At 41.8% G+C, this 24,730-nt stretch overlaps 1 protein-coding gene across 4 annotated transcripts in view; it reads right to left on the reverse strand.

Annotated features, from left to right (window-relative positions):
- Positions 1-24,730, reverse strand: part of CENPF (centromere protein F) — a 101,337-nt gene that overhangs the window by 22,088 nt on the left and 54,519 nt on the right. For all 4 annotated transcript variants that reach the window (XM_078441331.2, XM_060643828.3, XM_060643826.3 and 1 more), the window contains exons 8-12: positions 18,248-18,373; positions 17,155-17,283; positions 13,483-13,605; positions 7,796-7,931; positions 879-4,267 (exon numbers count right to left, since the gene is read on the reverse strand). In XM_078441331.2, the coding sequence (XP_078297457.2) occupies positions 879-4,267; positions 7,796-7,931; positions 13,483-13,605; positions 17,155-17,283; positions 18,248-18,373 (3,903 nt within the window). The remainder of the gene's footprint in view (positions 1-878; positions 4,268-7,795; positions 7,932-13,482; positions 13,606-17,154; positions 17,284-18,247; positions 18,374-24,730) is intronic.

Consider the following 24,730-nt stretch of genomic DNA (forward strand, 5'->3'; position numbering starts at 1 on the left):
GGCTAGCTGGTAGACTAGAAAGGACGAAGTTATGACTAAATGATTTCATATTCCAAAACAAAAGAGATGGCTCTTTAAATGACTGATAACAAATCATACATTTGCATCAGAGAAAATTGTTAAGAAAATTATTCAGTAATGTGTAATAAACTCCTGCATTTAGTTTTATGACTTTAACTCTGTAACATTAAAATAGTCTGAAAAGGGTAAGAAAAAATATAAAATTCCTATCATATTGTCATCCATTAACTCTAATTTAATATTTAAGTGTGGTTTATTACTCACAAAGAGTGAAAACACATACAAGTTCTGAAGATGACTTTCTGACTCTATAATATTAATTTTCTCCAGAAGACTTTTAAAAACAACTTTATTAATTTTCCATATATATGTTTAAGTGGAATCACTACAGAAATTTACATCTTCCCCCCCACCACTGCCATTGCCCCACAATCAGGTTTACTCATTTTCCTAAAGTTGTGCTTTGTTTAAAGAACAAATACAAGAAGCTCCTGGGTGGCTCAGTCAGTTGAGCGTCTGGTCAGGTCAAGATCTCACGGTGAGTTTGAGCCCCGTGTCAGGCTCTGTGCTGACAGCTCAGAACCTGAAGCCTGCTTCAGATTTTATCTCTCTCTCTCTCTCTCTCTCTGTCTGCCCCTCCCTCACTCATGCTCTGTCTGCCTCTGTCTCAAAAATTAGTAAACATTAAAAAATGTTTTTAAAAACAAAAACAAACTTTGGTATATTTTGTTTTTATACCCTGGAGCTCTAAAAATATTTTCAGTTCAATTTAGTGTAGATTTCAATTCCACAAACATTTACTGAGTGCCTACTGGGCATGTAGCTAAAGAAAGGGCATGTAAATCCCATGTACTTACATCTTCTATGTCGGTGCAGAGCAAGGACCGAGAACTTAAGTCCAGACCTTGTAGCTGAAGCCGGGCGACTTCGAGCTCAAGTGACAGGTGTTCGGTCTGTTTCTTTTCTGCTGCCAACTTGGACTCCATCTCCATGGTCACACTTGTCAGCTTCTGTTGCCACTGTTCATTTTCTGACAAATACTGCTTCTTAAGACAGTCGAGCTCTTTCCTTTCAGAACTTAGTAACTGCTCGAGCTCTTCAATTTCCTTATTTTTCATAATCTCCTGACTTTCAATTTTGTCCTCTAGCTTTTTGAGGGATTGCAGGTACATCTGACAGAGGATCTCAAGTTCTTCGACACTCTTCACTGGGGTGGACAGAATCTCTTTCTTGGTCAGATTCTCCTCCTCCAGACTGCAGCAAGATCCTTCTTCTACATTACGCTGGTTTGCTGAAAGATTCCCGACCAAATTATTCAAAAGAGATGTTTCCCCTGTCTGGTCTAAAAGATCTTTGCAAAAAGAGGATTCTCCCAAACTTGTAAGACCAGGGCTGTCAGTCATACGAGAGAAAGACAATGACAGAAAATGCCCTTCCTGGGGTCCTGGCATCTCTTCCTTTACCAAGTCCCCTTGGAAGTTTCTCAGACTTGTGGACAAGACCGAATTTTCAGCTTTTAATGTGTCCACGTAAGACTGCAGGTCTGACATCTTAGAGCTCATTTGACAGTGCTGATCGTGTAAAATTTTGTGTTCGCTTTGTAAAGATGAGAGTTTCTCTTGTAATTCAGCAAAGTGCATTTGAACTTCTTTGTTTGAGAGCGTCAAGTGCTCATAGCAATTACTGTCATTCAAAGGATTTAAGGACGCACTTTTCTGCTCATTTTGTTGTTCACCCAGTTCACCTTCTGCCATTTCTTTCACTAACTCGCCTTGGAGAAGACCGTGTTCATCATTTAGTGTTTTAACTTCATTTACTAGTTTCTCCACCTCTTCTGCCATTTTACTAGCTGCTGTGATACATTCTGATCTTGAGTCGTTCAGCTCAGATATTAGCTCAAGCTTTTCGACCTGCAGTGTTTCGCACATTTTCTCTAGCTCACTCAGCTTGCTCATTGCTGTTTGTAGAGAGCACTGCAGGTGCGCATTGTCATTCTGACTTGAAAACTCATGAAGCCCACAAATGTACTTTCCTTCTGTGTCTACGGTGCAGTCTTCGGGGCCACTAAGTTCTTGGGACTGAGTGTCTTGTTGCACGTTTCCCGTGTCTAATTCTACTCTAATTGTCTGTAGGCATTCCTTCTCCTTCTCACTTTCCTGAAGTTTGAATTCCCTCCTTCTCATCTTAGCTCCTGACTGTACCAACTGTGCATTATAACAGTCTAGAGGGGGATCTTCAACTTGGAGATCCATCAGAAGCTGAACATGGCATTCATTTATGTCACTCTCTCCTTTCATAGAGTCGCTAATTGGTTCTGATTCTAGAATCTGATGCTCTTGTTTCATCTCCGTTAACGTCAGCAGGTGCTCTTTCTCTTGTAATAAGGCATTAAGTTCCTTTTGCATCTTACTCTGTTCTTCCTTTAAGGTCATGATTTCTTGCTTTAAACCATCCGCCTCGCTCTTGGAATTGTTTTGGATATCGGCAATCTCCGATCTCAGATCTTGCTGCACTGCCCCCAACTCTAGTATTAGATTCTGGTTTCTTTCTTCGGCTAACGCTAATTTTGTTACAAATGCTTGGTGTTCCCTTGCAAATGCTTCCTTTAGGTGCTCCAGTTCATGTTCTCTATTTTCACAAGCACTGGTGCATTCACTTAGCAAGCATTCTAACTCAGAGTTCTTTTCTTGAGCTGCTTTATATTTTTCACTAAGATCCTCAAGTGCACGTCCTGTTTCTTCACATCTTTGTAGTAAAATAAGTCTTTCTTGCTGGTACTGATTGGATAACTCTGAAATGCTTTTGTCTCTTTCGTCTATACAGTTTAAAAAACTCTCACTTTTTTGGAGTAAGTTAATCTTCTCTTGACTTAAGGTTGCATTAATTTCCTTGAGGGTCTCATTCTCTTGGGTCAGCTCTTCAATTTCTTTTCTGTTTAGAGAAATGGCAGCACTCATTTCCTTCTTCTCTGAGCTCAGGCTTTCAGACAAAAGCTGTAGCTCCTTTAGAGATTCTTGAAGTAAATGGTTGCTCTTTTTTAATTCTTGAATCTCTGCTTGCTCAGTTTCTAATTTTTCATTCAAAAGTTGGAACTCTCTTTCCTTGTTCTCCAGGGCAACTAAAGTTTCAGCAAATACATTCTGATGAACAGAAGTGTCTTCTTGTAACTTACTAATGCGTTGACTTGTTTCAGCCACAAAACTTTGATGCATCTGCTCTGCTTTGAGGAGATTGTCTTCTATTTCTCCTCTGATTTGCACCAACTCTTCACACTGCTTTTGCAGATCTGAATTCATCTGCTTTTGAGACTCTAATGAAAACTCAAGAGAAATGACTCGATTTTGTAAGCTGGCTGAACTTTTGGGGCTACGGTCTGCTTCTAACTGGCATTTGCTCCTGCCTGAACGTGTGCTTCTTTGTTCTCCAAGAATATTTGCAAAGGAATTATTCATTGCAGACTGCTGTTCAAAGGCCAAAAGACTTCCTTGGTGAGCTTCATTGGTCACCAGAGGAGCATCTTTGGATTTTAGCAGATCCCGGAGGCTCTCATATTCAGCACGCAAGTCCTGGTAACGCTGGTCTCTGTCTGCTACTTCACTCGACACTAACTGAAGTTTGTGCTCTAGATCTTCAACTTGCCTGGTAAGCTGAGATATTTTCAAGCACATGTTTTCTACTTCCTTCTTATGTTTCTGGTCCGAGAGCTCGGCTTTCTGTTGTAGTTCTACGTAAGCTTGTTTATGTGTCTCCACCTCCACGGTCTTGCTGTCTATCATATTGTGAAGGTTTCTGATCTCAACATTCAGATTTTCGCTTTCCATCTCCAGTGTTCTTACTTTCTCATTGTATTCGTGGCTTTTTATTTGTTGTGTCTTGAGACAAGTTTCCAAGTGATGAAGTTTACTCTGCAAGCTTCCCTTCTCTGACTCCAGCTGACTTAGAAGCTGTTCTTTTTCACTTTTCCAACGAGCAAACAGAATTTCCTCTTCTTTCAATTCTTCATATTCTTTCTTTTTTAACTCCAAAGCAATCAGTAAAGCTTCAGACTCTTTCTCCATTTTGCTTAACTTATCATTCAGTTGTTCAATGTGATGCTCCCTTTTCTTCAAAAGGTCTTGAGAACAATCTCGTTGCTTTTCCAGATCAGCCAAGGCAAGCTTCAGTTTCTCTAAAGTCAAGGAATTCTCTTGCTGATTGATTTTTTCTTGAAGATCCCTTAACATGGTTTCCTGAGAGGCATTCTTAGCTATTAAAAAAAAAAAAAAAAAGTTTAAGTTGTCATGTTTTTAATAAATATTCTACAAGAATTCCAAACTATTAAAAAAAAAAAATCCAAACACGGGGTGCCTGAGTGCTCAGTTGGTTAAGTGTCCAACTCTTGATTTTGGCTCAGGTCATGATCTCACCGTTCATGAGATGGATCTCTGCATTGGAATCTGCGCTAACAGCATGGAGCCTGACTGGGATTCTCTTTCTCTCTCAAAAATAAATAAATAAAGGGGCACCTGGGTGGCTCAGTCGGTTAAGTGTCCGACTTCAGCTCAGGTCACGATCTCGCGGTCCGTGAGTTCGAGCCCCGCGTCGGGCTCTGGGCTGATGGCTCGGAGCCTGGAGCCTGCTTCCGATTCTGTGTCTCCCTCTCTCTCTGCCCCTCCCCCATTCATGCTCTGTCTCTCTCTGTCCCAAAAATAAATAAACGTTAAAAAAAAAAAAATTAAAAAATAAATAAATAAATAAATAAACTTAAAAAAAAATCCAAACAAACTAACAGCTTCTCAAGCCCTGTTAAAACTGGCATTATTGTTTGGAAAGTAGATCACCTGATAATTATCTGAGATTGTATAAAGACAGTGAGAAAATGGTCCTTATAAGGATGTAATATGTTTGTTCATCTTCTTTCTAAGCAGCTTAATAAAGTGTTGTTGCATAAAACAGCAAGGGGTTATTTTTTTAATTTAATTTTTTTTAAATTTACATCCAAATTAGTTAGCATATAGTGCAACAATGATTTCAGGAGTAGATGCTTAAGTGCCCCTTACCCATTTAGCCCATCCCCCCCCCACAACCCCTCCAGTAACCCTCTGTTTGTTCTCCATATTTAACAGTCTCTTATGTTTTTGTCCCTCTCCCTGTTTTTATATTATTTTTGTTTCCCTTCCCTTATGTTCATCTGTTTTGTCTCTGAAAGTCCTCATATCAGTGAAGTCATATGATTTTTGTCTCTTTGACTAATTTCGCTTAGCTTAATTAACACCCTCCAGTTCCATCCACGTAGTTGCAAATGGCAAGATTTCATTCTTTTTGATTGCTGAATAATACTCCATTGTGTGTGTGCGTGTGTGTGTGTGTGTGTGTGTGTGTGTGTGTGTATATATACACTACATCTTCTTTATCCATTCATCCATCGATGGAAATCTGGGCTCCTTCCATACTTTGGCTATCGTTGATAGTGCTGCTATAAACATGGGGGTGCATGTGCCCCTTTGAAACAGCACACCTGTATCCCTTGGATAAATGCCTAGTAGTGCAATTGCTGGGTGGTAGGGTAGTTCTATTTTTAGTTTTTTGAGGAACCTCCAATACTGTTTTCCAGAGTGGCTGCACCAGCTTGCATTCCCAGGGGTTATTTTCTTAAGTACTTGAAACTTTTTTTACTTTGTATGTGTTTATGTATATGTGTATTTTTTCCCTTCTGAAATGCTTATTGAAAGAAAGAAAGCTCTGAGAAGAGCAGCACTGAAATGTAAATAGCCTACTTCACTACAGAATAATTCTCATTTTCCAGAAAAGTGAATAACTATTCCACCATTTTAGCCAAAATCCATAGGCTTAGTACAAAAGAATAAATGATGCCATACGCCAGTACTTCTCAAGGCCTCTGCATGAATACTATTGAGAAACAATGTTACCCACATCCCAGCCCCTCACAGTTAAGTGTCTATGAGTGGAAGAATCAAGTGGAAGATTTTCCAGGCTCCAATGCCACCTTCTTTTCTGCCTAGTAACTCACATCTACCCACAGGCCCCTCCTAGTTGGAAACAATGGTAGTGGTTTCATTCAAAGCACTCATTGCAAAGCATTCATGCCAAGTGATGGGAAGGCTTCACGTTCAAGTACACTGAGGGCGAATAAATGTGAGAATCTCAACGGTAGACGATAAAGTTAGCATGTATTATAAACTCAGTTGTTACACTAAAGGGAAAAAAATTCCTAGTTTTAACGTGTTTAATCTCAGTCTACCTGCTGAGAGTTGATGGCTCATGAAGACAGCACCACAAGGGCTCTCACTCCACTTCACTTGTGAGGACCTCAAACAAGGATACTGGTGACCAACACTGAAAAATGCCCTCGCCCTTCCTTTTCTTACAGTTTTCTTTCAAGAAAGATGAAGATTGACATTTTTACCCACTGCTGTGGAATAACTGAAAGCTGTCTGAGGAAAATCAGAATTTAAAAGAGAAAACAGTCAAGGTGCCTGGGTGGCTCAGTCGGTTGGGCATTCAACTCTTGATGTCGTCTCAGGTCATGATCTCACGGTTTGTGACGAGGAGCCCTGTGTTGGGTTCTGCACTGACAATGCAGCACCTTCTTGGGGTTCTCTTCCTCTCTCCCTCCCTCCCTCTCTCAAAATAAGTAAACATTTTTTTCTAATTTTTTTTAATGTTTATTTATTTTTGAGAGAGAGAGAGCGAGCGAGAAAGAGAGCAGAGGAGGGGCAGACAGAGAGGGAGACACAGAATCCGAAACCGGCTCCAGGCTCTGAGCTGTCAACACTGAGCTCGACGCGGGGCTCGTACTCAACAAACCGCGAGATCATGACCTGAGCAAAAGTCAGAAGCTCAACTGGCTGAGCCACCCAGGTGCCCCTAAATAAACATTTTAAATAAATAAATAAATAAATAAATGGGAAAATAGTCACAGAGGAGCGTGACACATATTTCACAGGGGAGGTTGAAAGAAATCCTAGAGGTGCAAATACCCGGCTGAGAAAATTAATGCAAGTAAAAAGACACACGTATGTACAAATAAATGTGAAATGGTGGATGCATGTGGTGTGTGCAGCATAATCCCGTGTCTATACAGAAAGTGAGGAAATAAAATCACTCAGTCAAGTAAGTCATCAAAAAACAATGGTCATTAAGAGCTGGGAAAACACGTATTGAATTTTTCCATCATCTGGGAAATGATATCGAGCGAGAAGATGAGCTGTCTGCATAAAACGAACAAACACACTCGAGACACAAAGAACAGCACTCTGGGGTGAGAGACAACACTGACAATTTACTTTTGTGTGGAGAATATTTACCTTTCTGGTTTCAAAGTGCTGAGAAACCAGGCAGTTTGGGACTCAATGTCTTCCAATAAAACAACGTCCAACTATCACTCTGAAACCAAAAGGTAGGAGGGAGAAAACTTTCTCCACATCAACCACAGACAACTTTCTGGGAGGATATACGGGAAAACTGAAAGACGTTTCTAAAGCCATCCATCCTCCCTCATGGGACATCAGCTTAGAAAAATAACTCCAGGGGCGCCTGGGTGGCTTAATCAATGAAGCATCTGGCTCTTGATTTCGGCTCAGGTCATGACCTCCTGGTTTGCGAAATCAAGCGCCGCATCAGGTTCTGTGCTGACAGTGCGGAGCCTGCTTGGGATTCTCTCTCTCCTCTCTCTGCCCCTCCCCCGGCTCACCCATGTGCTCGCTCTCTCTCTCAAAATAAACAAACAAACTTTTTTAATGGAAATAGAACTCCAAACGCTAAGTGTACTTACCCCTCATTTCTTCTGCGAAGTTCTGGCTCTGACTCAAACTCTGTTTGGCCTTCCTCAGTTCTTCCTCCAGGTGGCAGGCTTCTCTGGCCCGTTGCTCAGACTGACTCTTAAGGAGGCTGTTTTCCTTCTTCGCTTCCTAAAGCACACATTTAATTGGTTATAGTCAAAACCACTCAAGCTAGTTATGACTTCTGCCATATATGGGTCCCAAATGGGACCACTTGTGTACCTCGCTGGGGAGGAATCTCACTTTCCCTTTGTGCACCTAAAGAAGCTAGACATTCTTACTTCAATCAGATGATTTTATGAATAGAACTCAAAAGCACAAAACCCAAAACTGACAATAATCTTTTTCCTTCAAAGAAATAGACCTCTTTGAACTTTCTGGATGTCCCCATGCTGCCTCAAGAGTGACCTCAAAAGGAGAATCCTACTTAGAAGATCCTCGAAGACACAAGCTCCAAGTTCCTATCACACCTGAATGATCCAATACCTCTTTGCAAAGATCTGATATGCTAACGAACCGAAAACTTCACATGACAAATTTCTTACTTTCCATTGGAAAACCATCTTAAGGCTCACCGTAACGAGGATGTCTTTATGAGTATTAAGTGTTTACCAAGAAAATCAGCAGTGTGCAAGATGCTGGGAAGGGTGTCGTCAAAGACACAAATATAAATAAGAGAAGAGTCTTTGGCCCTCAGGGTAGGTCTTCCCCTGGCAGCGGGGGAGAATTTGATACCAATCACTTAGTTCACACCAGGATCCGCTAAGTACTACAAAGAGGTGGAGTATGCTATGGGAAATCAGAGGGCAGGTACACGGAAGGAAGAATGAATTCTAGATGGGGGAATCTGGTTCTCTGGGTACCTGATTAGGTGAAGGAGCCATACAAAAAAGTAGCAGAGACTGATATGCGTGTCCATTTCATGGAGTTGGGCCTATTTTTGAATCTTTTTTTTTAAATATGTATTTTTTTTAACGTTTATTTATTTTTGAGACAGAGAGAGACAGAGCATGAACGGGGGAGGGTCAGAGAGAGAGGGAGACACAGAATCTGAAACAGACTCCAGGCTCTGAGCGGTCAGCACAGAGCCCGACGCGAGGCTTGAACTCACGGACCGTGAGATCATGACCTGAACCGAAGTCGGACGCTTAGCCGACTGAGCCACCCAGGCACCCCCTATTTTTGAATCTTAAAAACAAGCATCGTTTATTTATATGCCAAATAAAACCGCTACTGCTTATCAACCACTTAAGACTTGTGCGTCAACATAATAAATCCTCTGTTCATATTCTTCAATCTGTTTTTCAACCGTCAGTGACTGCATCGCTGGTAAGTATCTCCACCTATATCATATGCCACCCTCTGGACGGCAGGGAATCGGCATAGATTGTTAAAAACCGACGGAATCAAGTGCCTCACATCCTTAGGGGGAAAAACATTTCATAAGGCTACCTTTTTTTTTTTTTTTAAATTGCACTTCAAAAATACCCCTCTGAGAAGAAAGGGGAATTTTTGAATCTTAAAGAAACAATTAAGACCCATCTTCCAAAACCCAACGGCACTGTTAGAAAACAGATGGTCTTGGCAAGGCTGTGTTGGAAAGCTGCCTTCAATTATCAGCCTGGTTACTATCAGCAGATGGGTACCTAGGCAGCAAAGCCAAATGCAAGAAGAGGGAGAATCTGGCTAGTGGAGAGTACTTGAAAACTTGCTGGCAGCTGCTGTGTTCGTGCATATATGTTCATTTCATCTTCAGAACAAGACAGAGCCTGTTGCAGTTACGCTCCTCTGGCTCCCTTGCCCCAATCCTGCCTCCCTTCCATGAGTTAAATGGACGCTCTGTCAAATTAAGAGATCAATCAGGGCTGACGGGAGGCTCCGACTGATCTCAAGACAGAGAGGCTAGCACTTGCACCAGTCAGTGTTAAATTCTGTCAAGAGTGACCATGAAGGTGCACGGGTGGTGAGGACTTGAACGAGCATCGTTAAACTACAGAAATGATCATCGCTTGTTTGCTCTCCAGGCTCAGAATAATCACCACTCAAATGAGATCACAGATGTGACACGAAAACTACCTTAAAGCACTTGAACAAGGGTAATGGAGCATTATTATTAGCATTTCTTCCCCAAATTTGACAGCAGCTAGATCTGCAAGATCCATGCTAAGATTAGCTGAATCAGTTCAACGTAAAAGAGTGACTAGAGTTTTGGGGCGCCTGAGTGGCTCAGTCGGTTAAGCGTCTGACTCGGTTTTGGCTCAGGTCAGGTTCTCATGGTGTGTGAGTTCGAGCCCCACATCGGGCACTGTGTTGACAGCATGGAGCCTGCTTGACGTTCTCTCTCTCTCTCCCTCTCTCTCCCTGCCCCTCCCCCTCTCTGTCTCTCTCTCAAAAATAAACAAACTTTAAAAAATTAAAAAAAAAAAAAAGAGTAACTAGAGTTGCGCCACCTGGGTTGACTTCGCATTTTTATTGGGCAACTTATGAAATATTTGCTTACCCTAAAAAAGTAATCAAGTCGAATGGCATCCGCACCTAGAGGTGGGGCAAGAAAGCTGAGAAGACACTGTGTGCAAAGCTGGGGGCATCCCCAATAGAAGGAAGCAAGGTAAATAGAAGGAGAAAAGAGAAGGAAGGGGGCAACTGGATGTTCATGTATCTGTTGGTCTCTATCTATCTCTGTCCATAACTGGGGGCATTTAAATGAATAGTAAGCTCAATGGAAAGATTAACATGTCTTTCTCTCTTCTGGCATTAGCTCCGTAAATATTTGTTTCTAACAAAATGTTCAGCCAATCCTGGGACCCAGCAGGCTTATAATACTATGGCTATGACCAACCCAAGAATTTCAAAAGGCCCAAATTTGGAAAATGAACATCTGAAAATGGCTCTGTAGGCTGCCATCCATCAGCAATTAGTTTTCTGTGAGGCCACAGCCACTTAAGACTTGATTGGGTAGCTCATTATCAACAATGAGTTCGGCATACAAGGATGTATTCTCCCAGGCATCTCTTATGTCCTCAAATGATTTGCAAAATTGGGCACTAGTCTAGAAAAACACAACACAAATCCCTATAACCACAAGCCAGCATTAGAGCTTAGCAAGCAATTCCACCCAGATCAACTTCAGTTTTAGGAGCAGCAAGGGAAGCATCGTTTCCCAGGGCCAGACAAAACAAATTTCAGTTACTGTGTGGCATTTCATGATCCCATCCATGAATGGAGCTTAACATGTCCCCTGCTGTGGTGAAGTCTATACCATGAACCGAGGATGGATGCAGAGGATGTTCTTTGCCCTTCCCACCTCACCATTCTTGTCTGCCAGACCAAGCTCCTTTGAGAACCGATGTCATACAGATCCCTGTGCTCAGGAAGGTCCCTAGGCAAGTGATCCCTCATCCTGGTTACCGAACGATGCTATTTTATTGCCTCACCCCAATGCTAGCAGGCTGGCCTTGGGGTGTGGGATGAGCAGCTTACCCAAAGCCTCCTTTCACATTGACACTAGATCTGAATTTGACCATTGATCGGGCCATTTAATCACATTTCTCTACTGATATCTTCTCATTGTGAGCAGCATGTCTGTTTACTAAATGCAGACAAGGAAAATTTCAGTACAACTGTCACATTATCTCAGCACCCAAAACCTCTAAGCATGCGAGGTGTGTTTGCACTTACTTAGAGTTCGATACCGAAAAAGCTACCAGAGTGCTAGAGGAACAGGACGGGCAATATGTTTAATGTGAGAAATCTCAAATGCACTGTCCCTTGCTCATCACTTTCTGTGCCTACAGGTGAGAGCAAACAGTGGGCACATCAGACGGTCACAGCCGTTGACCATCTAAGCACTTTCCATCCAAAATTCAATCATTAATACAGCTTGGAAAAGGAAAGGGTATTATTTAGTCCTCCCTATATGCAGATGAGCAAAGTCAGACTCAGAAAGGCTAGGTCACTGTCCTAAGGTCACAGAGCAGGGAAGTGGCAGAAAACGATGCAGTCCCAGATCTTCCTGACTCTAAAGCTATCGTTCTGCTACTAAGTTATAGTGCCGCTCTTACTGGGTAAGTCACTTTTCTAATGCCAATCCCAAAGCAAAGTGCAAGAGATAGCTAAACCCTTTGCATTCTTGGTATCATCCTCAAAAGAAGACACATACCCACAAACATAAATTAAGGCAAATACTCCATGCATCCCCTAGCCCTGTGCTAGGCACTTGCACCGGACAACCAAAATCGAAGAAATCTAGGTGCAACGTGAAATGCATTTAACCGCACAGGCCAGAGTGCACGGTGGACAGCTCTACAGCTGTGGGGGTCTCCACGTGTCTTCTGAAACACCTGCAAGACAATGTCCAGCCCTCCACCGCGCCTTGGCCAAGAGAACAGTGTTTGGACCCTCTTAACCAGACGATTGCTTTTACAAAATGTTTCCACCAGGCAGCCAGTGGAGTCGCGGGAGAGTTTCTGGCTGGAAGGAAAGCTCACAGGGGGAAGGGTTCGGTGCCAGTCTGCCTGTGGAAATGTTAGCAGAAGCATCTGTTGGTTGGTCCCCACTGGCCAAAAGGCAAACATTTGTTTTGCTGAAACAAACACTTCCATTTGAAATCGTTCTCTGATGAAAGCATCATCTGACATCAAGTTTTCTTCCACTTGGGCTGCTGGAGCCGGGGCCTCCTGTCCCCAACAGCATTACCCCTCTGAGGCTGCCTGCTTTAACAATCACCTCTCTGCTACTGACAGATGTTCTGATTTCACAACCATGATACATTCTTCCAAGCTGTGGGGATGAATACATTTAGAGTTTCCTCATCTGCATAAATAAATATCCTTTATGCAGAATTCTTTCTGAAAAAGGGGCTCCTGGGTGGCTCAGTCGGTCAAGCGTTTGTTCGACTTCAGCTTGGGTCACGATCTTGCCGTTCCCGAGTTCGAGCCCTGTGTCAGGCTCTTTGCTGACAGCTCAGAGCCTGGAACCTGTTTCAGATTCTATGTCTCCCTCTCGCTCTGCCCCTCCCCTACTCGCTCTCTCTCTCTCTCTCTGTCAAAAATAAACATCAAAAATATTAATAAAAAAACTCTTTCTAAAAAAAATCTTTAGTCTAAAAAATGATCGCAAAAGATTTAAAGAAGTGGGAAAAATGCTTTCCTGTGACATTATTTGATAGAAAAGAAACTTCTGTTCTGCTATGCTTCTTTGTGCTGATTTATGGCTCTATTCAAGTTGTTTCAATCTATTAACTGTCCCTAAATGGTTCTCAAATGAACCCTTTAAGATAAACTCCAGACCACCAAATAGAAAAGCCAAATTAAAGTCAGTACGAGTAAAATCCCACATCATCAGCGTGCCCTCCTCGTATCCACACCACTGGAGAATCTTCATCCACCATTTCGTGTAACAAGAATGAATTTCCCAAGAAAGACACTGACAGTCTTGCACATGCCCAACGTGACTCTGGAAGTTGGGGCAACAACTGATGATTACTTGTTTTTGGAAGAATTTTAAATCTAGAAGTCCCTCATCTGTCGTTGCTTTTGTTTAAACCTAGGACTTTCCACAAAGTTTTTAATAGGCTCAAAAGCCAACCCTTGGAAAGGGGATCTACATGATCCATCCTATCACCAGTTTTGTTTCTTTCCACTTAGAAAAGTTGATAAATACTCATCTACGCCTCACTTACTTCACTGCTTCTCCTCAGCTCATTTTCCTGCATCTGACTCGCCTGCAATGCCTGTTCGGTTCTGCAGAACTTTTGCTTGAACTCTTCCAAATTTTTTTCTAGCTGGTGCTTTACTGATGTGACCTGTAAAAAGAAGACAAGGTAAGGTTTAATTTTTATGTCCTTTACTTTTTAAATATATTATTTCTTCTTTTTTTAACATTTATTTATTTTTGAGAGAGAGAGAGAGAGAGAGCGCGCGCGAGTGCACATGCAAGGAGGAGAGGGGCAGAAGGAGGGGGACAGGGGATCTGAAGTGGAGCAAGCCCAATGTGGGGCTTGAACTCACGAAACTTGAGATCATGACCTTGGCCAAAGCTGGACACTTATCCAACTGAGCCACCCAGGTGCCTCTAAATTATTTCTTCTTAAGTAAAATGGTCATGGGACATGAGAACTGATGCCATCGATTTTGGGTGAGAAACAATATATGTCACAGCTAAATACAGCATTAAAAGTTTAACTTAAAATACCACCAGAGCACTGTGGGTGACAGCATAGAGGAGATCAAAAAGGGCTAGGTTTGGAGAGAAAGCAGCAGAGAAAAAAAAAATTTAACTACAAAAAAAAAAAAAAAAAAAAAAAAAAAAAAAAAAACCAATGAAATAGTAATAAACAACCAAAAAAAGAAAAGTTGAGATAAGAAACAGACTGGAAGTGGGTGCCTGGGTGGCTCAGTCAGTTAAGCATCAGACTCTTGATTTCGGCTCAGGTCATAATCTAACCGTTTGTGAGTTTGAGCCCCACATCGGGCTCTGAGCTGTTAGTGCAGAGTCTGCTTGGGATTCTTTTTCTTCCTCTCTCTGTGCCCCTCCCCAGCTTGTTTGTTCTCTCTTTCTCTCTCAAAATAAATAAAAACTTAAAAAAAAAAAGAAAGGAAAAGAAACAGACTGGGAGAATGTATTTGCTATGAAATAGACTGGGAGTAAGTATTTGCTATATAACAGATTTAAGATTCTATATCCAGGGGTGCCTCGGTGGCTTAGTCGGTTGAGCATCCAACTTTAACTCAGGTCATGATATCACAGTTCATGAGTTTGAGCCCCCTGTCAGGCTCTCTGCTGTCAGCACCGAGCCTGCTTCAGATACTGTCTCCCTCTCTCTCTCTGCTCCTCCCCCACACTTTCTCTCTCAAAAATAAAAAATAAACATTAAAAAAATGCATTTCCATAATACAACAAATAGAACACATCTTTGGTTCCATTTAGAAAAAGGTAAACCAATTTTTTAAAGGAGTAAATAATAGAAGTAGACAATTTTATGCAAAAAAATACAAACATATCAACTTCTGAAAGAAACATCCTCAGCGGTAATCAAGGAAGAATGAATCGAAACAACGATTAAGATGACTTTTTCACTACTTAGTTGACAAAATTTTTAAAAACAGGATTATCTCCAAGGATGAGAAAAAATAGGACCTCTCACACTGGGTGAGAAGGTAAATTACAATTTTTTGGAGAGCAATTTGTCAGAATCGATTACAAGGGAGAATACATCTTGTCCTTGAGACCACCAATTTCACACGTGGAAAGGTGTCCTACGGAAACATGCATGTTACCGAGTAATGCCATCCCCAGGGATACAACGAACAAGATAACGTTGACAACCTAAACATCCACCTGTAGAATAATTAAACTAGAAAACATCCAATAAAAGCAAGGCTCAGACACTACCAACAGAATGTTGCATTTGAAACAAAAATAAAACTGGTCCTTTCTTATAGACTCATAGACCTCTTCAAAAAACAAAACAAAACAAAACAAAAAACCCCAAAACAGAAAAAAATAATAAAAAATAAAAAGCCTAGCATGGAGCCCAATGTGGGGCTTGAACTCATGACTCTGAGATCAAGACCTGAGCTGAGATCAAGAGTCGGACACTTAACTGACTGAGCCACCCAGGTGCCCCAAAAGGACTTTTTTTTTAAAGGGTCTTGAAGGAAACCTTTTAATAGTTATCCTGGGAAAGGAGGATTTTTATTTTCTACCAACCTTGGATAGCTGGATAGAGAGAGGATTATGAGCACATCAGAGAACCCCTAATTAGTACGTAACACATGACAGTGATGGTTACCTCTCCCCATTCCAGCTGCCTCCCCATCTCTGGCTCCTCTACGAAGAGAGGGCAACTCGTCCCACTTTGTTATATCCTGAACTTGAGAGTTAACCTGTATTTCCCATAAATTGAGACTCTACTTGAATGGTAAACGTTAATTTTAAAAATAAACAAAGAAGCAAGCACTAAGAAAGTAAAGAGATGAATCTCTGACATATTCACAGTAAACTCCACAATGTGTCACCCTGTCAAGCTATATGGGTCAAGTCAAGAAAAGAGCGAAGGACTATAATCCACCTGCCGTGCTGTTTTCAAGCTATGGGATTCAGTGCTTGTGTTTACAGGTAGAGCAGGGAACTAAACAGGCAAAAGCCTGTCCTCATGGAAAGATTTGAGTGATAGAAGGAACACAGCATAAAAAGAAACAAAGAGGGGTTCCTGGGTGGCTCAGTCAGTTAAGCATCCAACTTCGGCTCAGGTCATGATCTCGCGGTTTGTGAGTTCAAGCCCCACGCCGGGCTCTGTGCCAACAGCTCAGAGCCTGGAGCCTGCTTCGGATTCTGTGTCTCCTTCTCTCTCTGCCCCTCCCCCACCTGCACTCTGTCTCTCTCTCTCTCTCTCTCTCTCTCTCTCTAATAAACAAACATTAAAAAAAAACAAAACAACGAAATAGCTGTATTGTACAACAGATGATATGCCCTATGGAGAAAACTTAAGCAAGGTAAAGGAAACAGAAAGTATTTGAGGATAGGGATCTATGTAGTGACCAGGGTAGATGTCATGGATAAAGCGACATGAGAGCAGAAAGCTCAAGCAAGTGAAGGTGCCCTACAGATCCATCTGGACACAGCACATCCCTGAAGATGCTGAGCGTGTTCTACCAATAGCAAAGAGGCCAATAAGCGAGGTGCTGGAAAGGCCACCAGGGTCCTGCAGACCTTTGGAAGGATGAGCTCCTACTATAAGAGAGGTGGGAAGTAGCTGTAGCTGTGAGTAGGGGAGTCCCATAACCTGACTTACACTTTAAAACACTCACTGCTGGGGTGCCCGGGGCGGGTGGGGGGGGGGGCACAGTTGGTTAAGCATCCGACTCTTGATCTCAGCTCAGGTCAGGTCAGGATCTCCCAGTTCATGAGATCAAGCCCCGCACTGGGCTCTGTACTGACAGTGAGGAGCCTGCTTGGGATTCTCTCTCTTTCTCTCTCTCTCTCTCTGCTCCTCCTCTCAAGCTCCCCCCCCCCACCCCCCGCAATAAACAAGTAAGTCAATGGATTATAGTTTTCAGCGCTTTGACTATTTGCAGGACGTGAATCACTCCGGACGGCTCCCACCTGGTGATATGACCCCAATCCACAGGAATATCACACCCCTCCCCAGACCTTCAGATCTGAGGTCCTCACTCACTCCCCTCCTTCTGTAAATGAGGAAGCGCAGACCCAGAAGGATTCAGTTTGCTCTCTTCTTTGATAAGGAAGGCAGCTTTTCTTTGGAAGCATCAGAATGTCAGCCGTGAGACAGAAAACGCGCGAACAAGGAAAAGGGGGAACAAGTGAGGAGAGAGGTAAGCCAGCTCCCTACTTTATCCAGGTCAGCCTGCAGGATATTGTGAGTGTTCTTGGCCTGCTGTAACTCCTGTGTGAGTCTGGCTTTCATCTGCGTGCACTCCTGGTCCAGCGCTTGGCAGGCGCGCTGTTGACGGCCGAGCTCCTGAAACACCAAAGACACGCGCATCAGTCCGACGGACGCCGGTTAACGAGGAGACTCCGGGGTGAGCCGCCAACCTCCTGCAGGCCATGCCACGCTGAAAGAGCAGCGCACAACAGGGAGCCAGGCTGACCACTCACCTCATGATAAACATAACCCATCGAGTGCGGGTCCCGGTGATGGGATGCAGGCCTCGGGGTGGGGGGGGGAAGGGGAAGAAGTCCGCCAGCTGACCGCGTGGAAGCTAGCCGGCTTTCGTCCCATCCCCAATCTTACGTTCCTCATCTCTGTTTCCACAAGCCCAGGGGGCAAAAGAGAGGAGAGCTGAGCTGTCACAGTCACACCTCAGCTAGGAAATCAAAGGCGCTCAAAACTGGGGCTTAAGATCTCAAACACCACAGCATCGCTTGCAATTGAGAACGACAGCAAGGATATGCCACCAGTGAACTCTGATAACCGCGTCAGGATACCAGATTACCATTTCCAGGCGCCCTTACTGAAAGGTTAGAGAGCCTCAGTCCATACGATACGCTCCGCCAGGCGAACTCACTTGCCCCGGCAGTAATACTTCTGGAATTTCTTTCCCCAGTACATCAGCTACCTTTCGAATATATTTGCCAACCCACAGGCTTTAGAAACAGGTGGAGAATAGGATACAACTCCCTTCACAACTGAGGGTGTTTGAAAGAGGAGAGATGGTCCTTTCCTACTTGGTATTAAATCGCAAACAAATCAGAGGAAACGGATGAAAAGGAACATGCTGGTTAGCGAGTCCCTTCTCCCATCGAAAACCGAAAGATGGAAGTGTGAAAGAAAACATGGGAACCTTTTCCTCACAAAGCCGTTCCTCTCTCACGGAACACCCCAAGTGACTACAAACAGCTCCTCTTTTCAGATGATGAAACTGTGAAATGCCCAACAAGAGCCTTCCGGACAAACTCCTCGTGAATCCATTTACCTTACTTACCTCTTGAAACTCCTTTTCTTTCTCCTTGATTTTCTGTTCCAGAGAACACCTGGCACTGTCTGCATTTTGTCGCTGACAGCTCAAATCTTCAGACAATCTCCTCAGTTTTTGTTCCAACGCAGCACACTGACAACAAATAAAAATGGTCACTACACAAGGATCCAAGGCAAGAAGCAAATATTTGGAATTTTAGAAAAGTGAGTCCTGACATCTGGTTCAAGTTCATCTTTGTGTTTTGACATTTTGTGTCATAAAAAGTTGGGATTAAAATGATCAGCAAAGGGGTGCCTGGGTGGCTCGGTTCGTAAAGCGTCCGACTGCTGCTCAGGTCACGATCTCGTGGTTCACTGGTTCAAGTCCCATGTCAGGCTCTGTGCTGACAGCTCGGAGCCTGGAGCCTGCTTCAGATTCCGTGTCTCCCTCTCTCTCTGCCCCACCCCCACTTACACTCTGTCTTTCTTTGTCTCTCAAAAATCAATAAACGTTAAAAATATAATTTAAAAAATAATGAAATGATCAGCAATTACGAAAACCACTATATTTATGTTAGCACACATAATGTTTGTATTTGGGAAATATTAGAGAGGATGTAAAGTATTAGACCATTTAAATAAATACTCCATAATTTGAACTATGAAAGAAGAAATACGTGTGTCTGAATAAAGATTCATCTAACATTGTTGCATGGAAATGAGAGGTTCAAATGCAATGATGTTGACCTGTGTCATTTAGAAGCTGCAAAATAATCAGAGGGTACACATCACCTTCATAGGACAGTCTGTTTCAAGCATAATAAGATTTTGTGGGAAACTTTAAATATTAAAATACTTCTTTCCACAATGCTCTCACTGTGCCATTTTAAATTCTGAAGGTTCACAGCACTCCAGAGAATATCACAACTGTTTTTAACCAAGCTGCCATAAACAACACAAAGAACAGTCTTTTTGCCTTTGTACATAGCCAACTTAGGATGGCTAAATCAAAACTTAGGATGCCCTTCTAAAATTAAACTGGAATAAAATGGTCTTAAATTATCAAGTTTTGTTCCTCTGAATCTTCCCCATGGTGTTCAAATCCTTAAAATGCCCTACAAAACAACTCCAAATTTCCAGGGAAGAATAAGAACACTTCATATGGGTGGGGGAGAACTCCCTGGTCTAAAAGAAATGTGCCAGTATTTGGCAAATATCTCTTCTAAAGTATTTTTCTGAGACTCATTACAGTCTCATCCAGAACTATTAGAAATATTTGGGGCTCCTGGGTGACTCAGTCACTTAAGCATCCGACTTCGGCTCAGGTCATGATCTCCCGAATTGTGGGTTCAAGCCCCACATCAGGCTCTGTGCTGACAGCTCAGAGCCTGGAGCCTGCTTTGGATTCTGTGTCTCCCTCTCACTCTTACCCTCCCCTCCTCTCTCAGAAATTAAAAAAACAAAACAAAAAACAAAACAAAAAAAAACTATTAGAAATATTAGAAATTTTTTTTTTTTATTTTTTAATATATGAAATTTACTGTCAAATTGGTTTCCATACAACACCCAGTGCTCATCCCAAAAGGTGCCCTCCTCAATACCCATCACCCACCCTGCCTAGAAATATTAGAAATTTAACAGAGAAATTGGGAGGAAAAGAAAGCATGACATAATACTTTGCCAGAAGACCAGTCAGACACCAATTATTAACTAACCAAAGATGAAAGGACCAAAGCTGGTCATTAATGACTAAATGATTTTGCAACTATCAGAACTTTAAATTTTTTTTAATGTTTATTTTTGAGAGAGAGAGCGCACAGAGGAGGGGCAGAGAGAGAGGGTGACCCAGAATCCGAAGCAGGCGCCAGGCTCTGAGCTGTCAGCACAGAGCCCGGATGCGGGGCTCGAACTCACGAACCTGTGAGGTCATGACCTGAGCCGAAGTTGGCGCTTAACCGGCTGAGCCACCCAGGCGCCCCTCAACTATCAGAACTTTAAATATACCAAATTCAAAAGAAAAATACTGAACCAGTGGTACAAATTAATCCACTGCCTTAGACATTAAGACACCTTTGTCACTATCTTTACTGTTCTTGAATCTTTAAATCCCCAAGGAAAAAGATTATAGAAAGTATTTATAAAAATAATAAATAAGGGGGTGCCTGGGTGGCTTAGTCGGTAAAGCGTCTGAGCCTTAATTTCAGCTAAGGTCATGATCTCACAGTTCATGGGTTTGAGCCCCGCATTGGGCCACACAGCTGGCAGTGTGAAGCCTGCTTGGCATTCTCTTTCTGCCCTTCCCTGGCTCAAACTATCTCTGTCTCTCTCAAAACAAATAAACTTAAAAAAAAAAATGATGATGATGATAATAAATATGAACCCAACAAATATTTATTGAGAGCCTACTATATGTCAAGCACCCTGCTAGGCACTGAGGATGCAGCAGGAAACAACTCTGATAAACATCATTGCCCAAACGATGGTCCCGATGTTGGTGGTTGACAGTGGCTAGGGAAAAAAACCCATGCAAGACAGAGATGAATGAACCCCTGGTGCCCTCTGCTGGCCCTCCTTCAAACTGCAACACATCCCACTACCCTCTCAGAATCAACAACTCTTACTACAGGAGTAGGTTAAAAAAGAGCATTTAGAAGATACTTAGATCTTATTTAAAATTTTCTAATGACATTCCGATATTGATGACGCATAATCCACGTAATAGTAGCTGACCACTAGGTGTCACGAATGTTCCGTAATATTCTAAAATCGTGCCCAGGGCTGAAATCCTTGAAAATATGCAGTGTGTGACCCTGGGCACTCATTTAAGACCCCGGGGCCTCAGCTTTCATCTGTGAAATGTGAGTGCTGGACTCCAGGTTTGCTGCCAGCCTCAATATTTCCACTTGAGCTCAAACTTTGTACCCCACACAGGTTGCAAATACTTGGAAAAGAAGTGTACTAGACACAGCATAGGTTCAAAGAACATGGTATTGATTTTGATTGAATTAGCTCCATTTTACTTACTGGGTAATTCTAATGGTAGACCAGGGAAGAGCAAAAACCAAGCATAATTTGACGAGCAACACATTTGACTAGGTTATGCAATGCTAATAGGCAAGAGGGAGAAAGGTACACTGAATTTTCAGCTAGGTGGATTTGTAGCTCACTGGAAAAAAAGGAAGCCAGAAAGCATCGAATGAATGGGTCTTAAGAACCTGGAGGAAATTTTCTAATAGAAAGCCAGAGCTAAGTTCTGAGCACTGTCCTAGTCAAAAGTTTTAATTCACGATCTGGTAAGAAGAAACCCTACCAAATACGTGAGATAGAACAAAGATTCAGTGATCCTGTCATACCAAAACCAGTAAGACAAAGTGTAATAGAGTAGGTATAATTCTGATATATAGGAAAGCCTGAGTTGGCAGATAGGCAACTGAAAAGAAGCTTAACTGACAAGGAACTCCATGTAATAATAATATGTTATTATAAACTCACCATGTGCCATGCACTAGGCTAAGCCTTTATAAAAATTATCTCATTCTTTTTTTAAAAATTTTTTATGTTTATTTATTTTTGAGAGCGAGAGAGGGAGAGAGAGAGAGAGTGAGCACGAGCAGGGGAGGGGCAGAGAGAGAGGGAGACACAGAATCTGAAGTAGGCTCCAGGCTCCAAGCTGTCAGCACAGAGCCCGACACAGGGCTTGAACCCACGAACTGGGAGATCATGATCTGAGCCTAAGTCGGAGGCTTAACTGACTGAACCACCCAGGCTCTCCTAAAAATTATCTCATTCTTTACAACAATCCTATGACACAGGCATTATTAACACCATTTTATTGATTAGACAGCGGAGGCTCAGAACTCAAAAGCAAAACAACTGGGATGTGGCAGAGTCAGGGCTCAAATCCAAGTCTTTGAGACAAAGACTATAAACTCAGATTGCACAAAGTGAATAAATATATGGGTCAAGGTAGGTCATGATCCCATTGACCCTCTACTGCATCCTCACGCACTGAATCAATATTTATCAACAGTATCTCTGCAAAGCACTGCACTAGGAGAATGTCTAAAAATGAACCTGGACTACCACTTCCAGTAAGAATAGAGGTACATTTCCCTATTCCTCCCGTTGAGAACAATTCAAAACCCTGGACAAATGAAAGAAAGCTCTAAGAGGAGAGAAGATTGTGCAACTAGGGACTTTAGGACCCAAGGGAAAAACATGATGGTGCTGAAAGAAAAGAACTGTCAACCCAGAATCCGTATATCCTGAAGAAATAACTTCCAGGATGCAGTAACAAAAAGAAAAACTAGAATATGTGGCCTAAAAGCATGGTTAAAAGAAGTTCTCTAAACAAAAAGGAAATGATGAAAGAAGGAAACTTGAAAGGAATTGGGTAAGAAGGAAAAACAAGGTAAGCAACAACATTGGTATAAATAATAGGCTTTCTTTCTCTTCTCCAGTTTTCTAAGTTATGTTTGACAGTTAAAGCAAAAAATATAGCACTGTCTGATGTGGTTCTATATGTAGGTAAACACTTAGGAAAATTGTGTTATAAATGGGCAAAGGTAAAAGGATAAAAAGAGCAGTAAATTTTCTGTAATCCATTAGAGCTGCTTAAATGACAACACCAATAGGCTGATAAATTGTGTGTATATATAATGTAATATCTGGAACAGTCACTATAGCTCTACAAAGAAATACATCCAAAAGTATCAGAAATTATATAATATGTTCAAGTAACCCACAGGAAAACAGGCAAAAAGGAAACAACAGAATGAAAAAGAAATAGAAAACAAAAAATAAGATATCAGTTTTAAGCCATAATACATCAATGGTTACATTAAATGTAAATGGTTTAAATATGCTAATTAAAACACAGATGTGGGAAGAGTGGATTTAAACAAATATACCCAACTATACGCTGTCTTTGCAAAACTCACTTCAAATATAATAATAAAAAGATAGGCTGAAAGTAAAAAGAAATACATCATGCAAACATTAAAGGAAAGGCAGAGTGCTACGTTAATATCAGAAAGAGTAGACTTCAGAATAAAGAAAATTACCAGAGACAATGAGGGCTATTCTATAATGGTAAGGGTCAGTCCACAAAGACATAGCAATCCTAAATGTGCATGCGCCAAACAACAGAGCTATAAGATATGTGAAGCAAAAACTGATAGAACTGACAGGAGAAATAGATAAATCAACAATTACGGAAGACTTTCACCATCCTTCTTTCAACAATTGATAGACAGGAAACCAACAAAAATATGGAAGAATTCAACAACACCATCAACCAACAGATGATTTGGGGCTAAGGATAATTTTAGAACACTCCACCCAACAACAGAATATATGTATTTTTCCCCCAACTGCATGAAACATACACCAAAATAGACCACTGTCTTAGGCCATAAAACAAGCCTCAACAAACTTAGAACTGAAATCATAGAGTATCTTCTCTGAACACAATGGAATCAAATTAGAAATCAGTAACAAAAAGAAAAAAAATCTCTAACCACTTGGAAGCTGAACAAGGTATTTCTCAGTAATCCATGAAGCAAAGAGGAAGTGTCAAGGAAAATGTTTTAAAAATACGTTGAATTGTGGGGCGCCTTGGTGGCTCAGTCAGTTAAGCGTCTGACTTCAGCTCAGGTCAGGATCTCACGGTTCATGGGTTTGAGCTCCACATTGGGCTCTGTGCTGACAGCTCGGAGCTGGAGCCTTCTTCAGATTCTGTGTCTCCCTCTCTCTCTGCCCCTCCCCCCTCAAAAAATAAACATAAAAACACTTAAAAAAATTTTTTTTAAATACAAAATAAAAATACGTTGTAATTAAATACAAATTAAAATACAATACCTCAAAATTTGTAGGACACAGTTGAGGTAGTATGGAGGGAAATTTATAGCATTAAATGCCTGCACTGGAAAAGAAAAGCCTCATATCAATAATCTAAGCTCCTTACTTCAACAACCTAGAAAAATAAGAGCAAAATAAACCTAAAGCAAGCAGAGGGAAATACCAGAGTAAAAATGAATACAGTTGAAAAAAGAAAAATAATAGAGAAAATAAATGAACCAAAGAGCTGATTCTTTGGAAAGATCAATAAAAGATCAACAAACTGACAAATTTTATTGTTGTTACTGACAGAATTGACATATCTCTAGCAAAACTGACAAAGAGAAAACAAGAGAAGACACCACTATCAGAAACAGAGAACATCAGGGGTGCCTGGGTGGCTCAGTTGGTTGAGCGTCCGACTTTGCTCAGGTTGCGATCTCACACTCGTGTGTTTGAGCCCCGTAGCAGGCTCTGCGCTGATGGCTCAGAGCCTGGAGCCTACTTCAGATTCTGTCTCCCTCTCTGTCCCTCCCCCACTTGCATTCTGTGTGTGTGTGTCTCTCTCTCAAAATAAATAAACATAATAATAATAAAAAAATTAAAAACAAAAAAAGAATCAGAGAATATCACCTGACCTACCAACATCAAAAGGATAAGAAAATACTACAAA

The sequence above is a fragment of the Panthera onca genome, chromosome F1 (assembly GCF_046562875.1).
Source record: "Panthera onca isolate mPanOnc1 chromosome F1, mPanOnc1 haplotype 2, whole genome shotgun sequence".
Taxonomy (NCBI): domain Eukaryota; kingdom Metazoa; phylum Chordata; class Mammalia; order Carnivora; family Felidae; genus Panthera; species Panthera onca.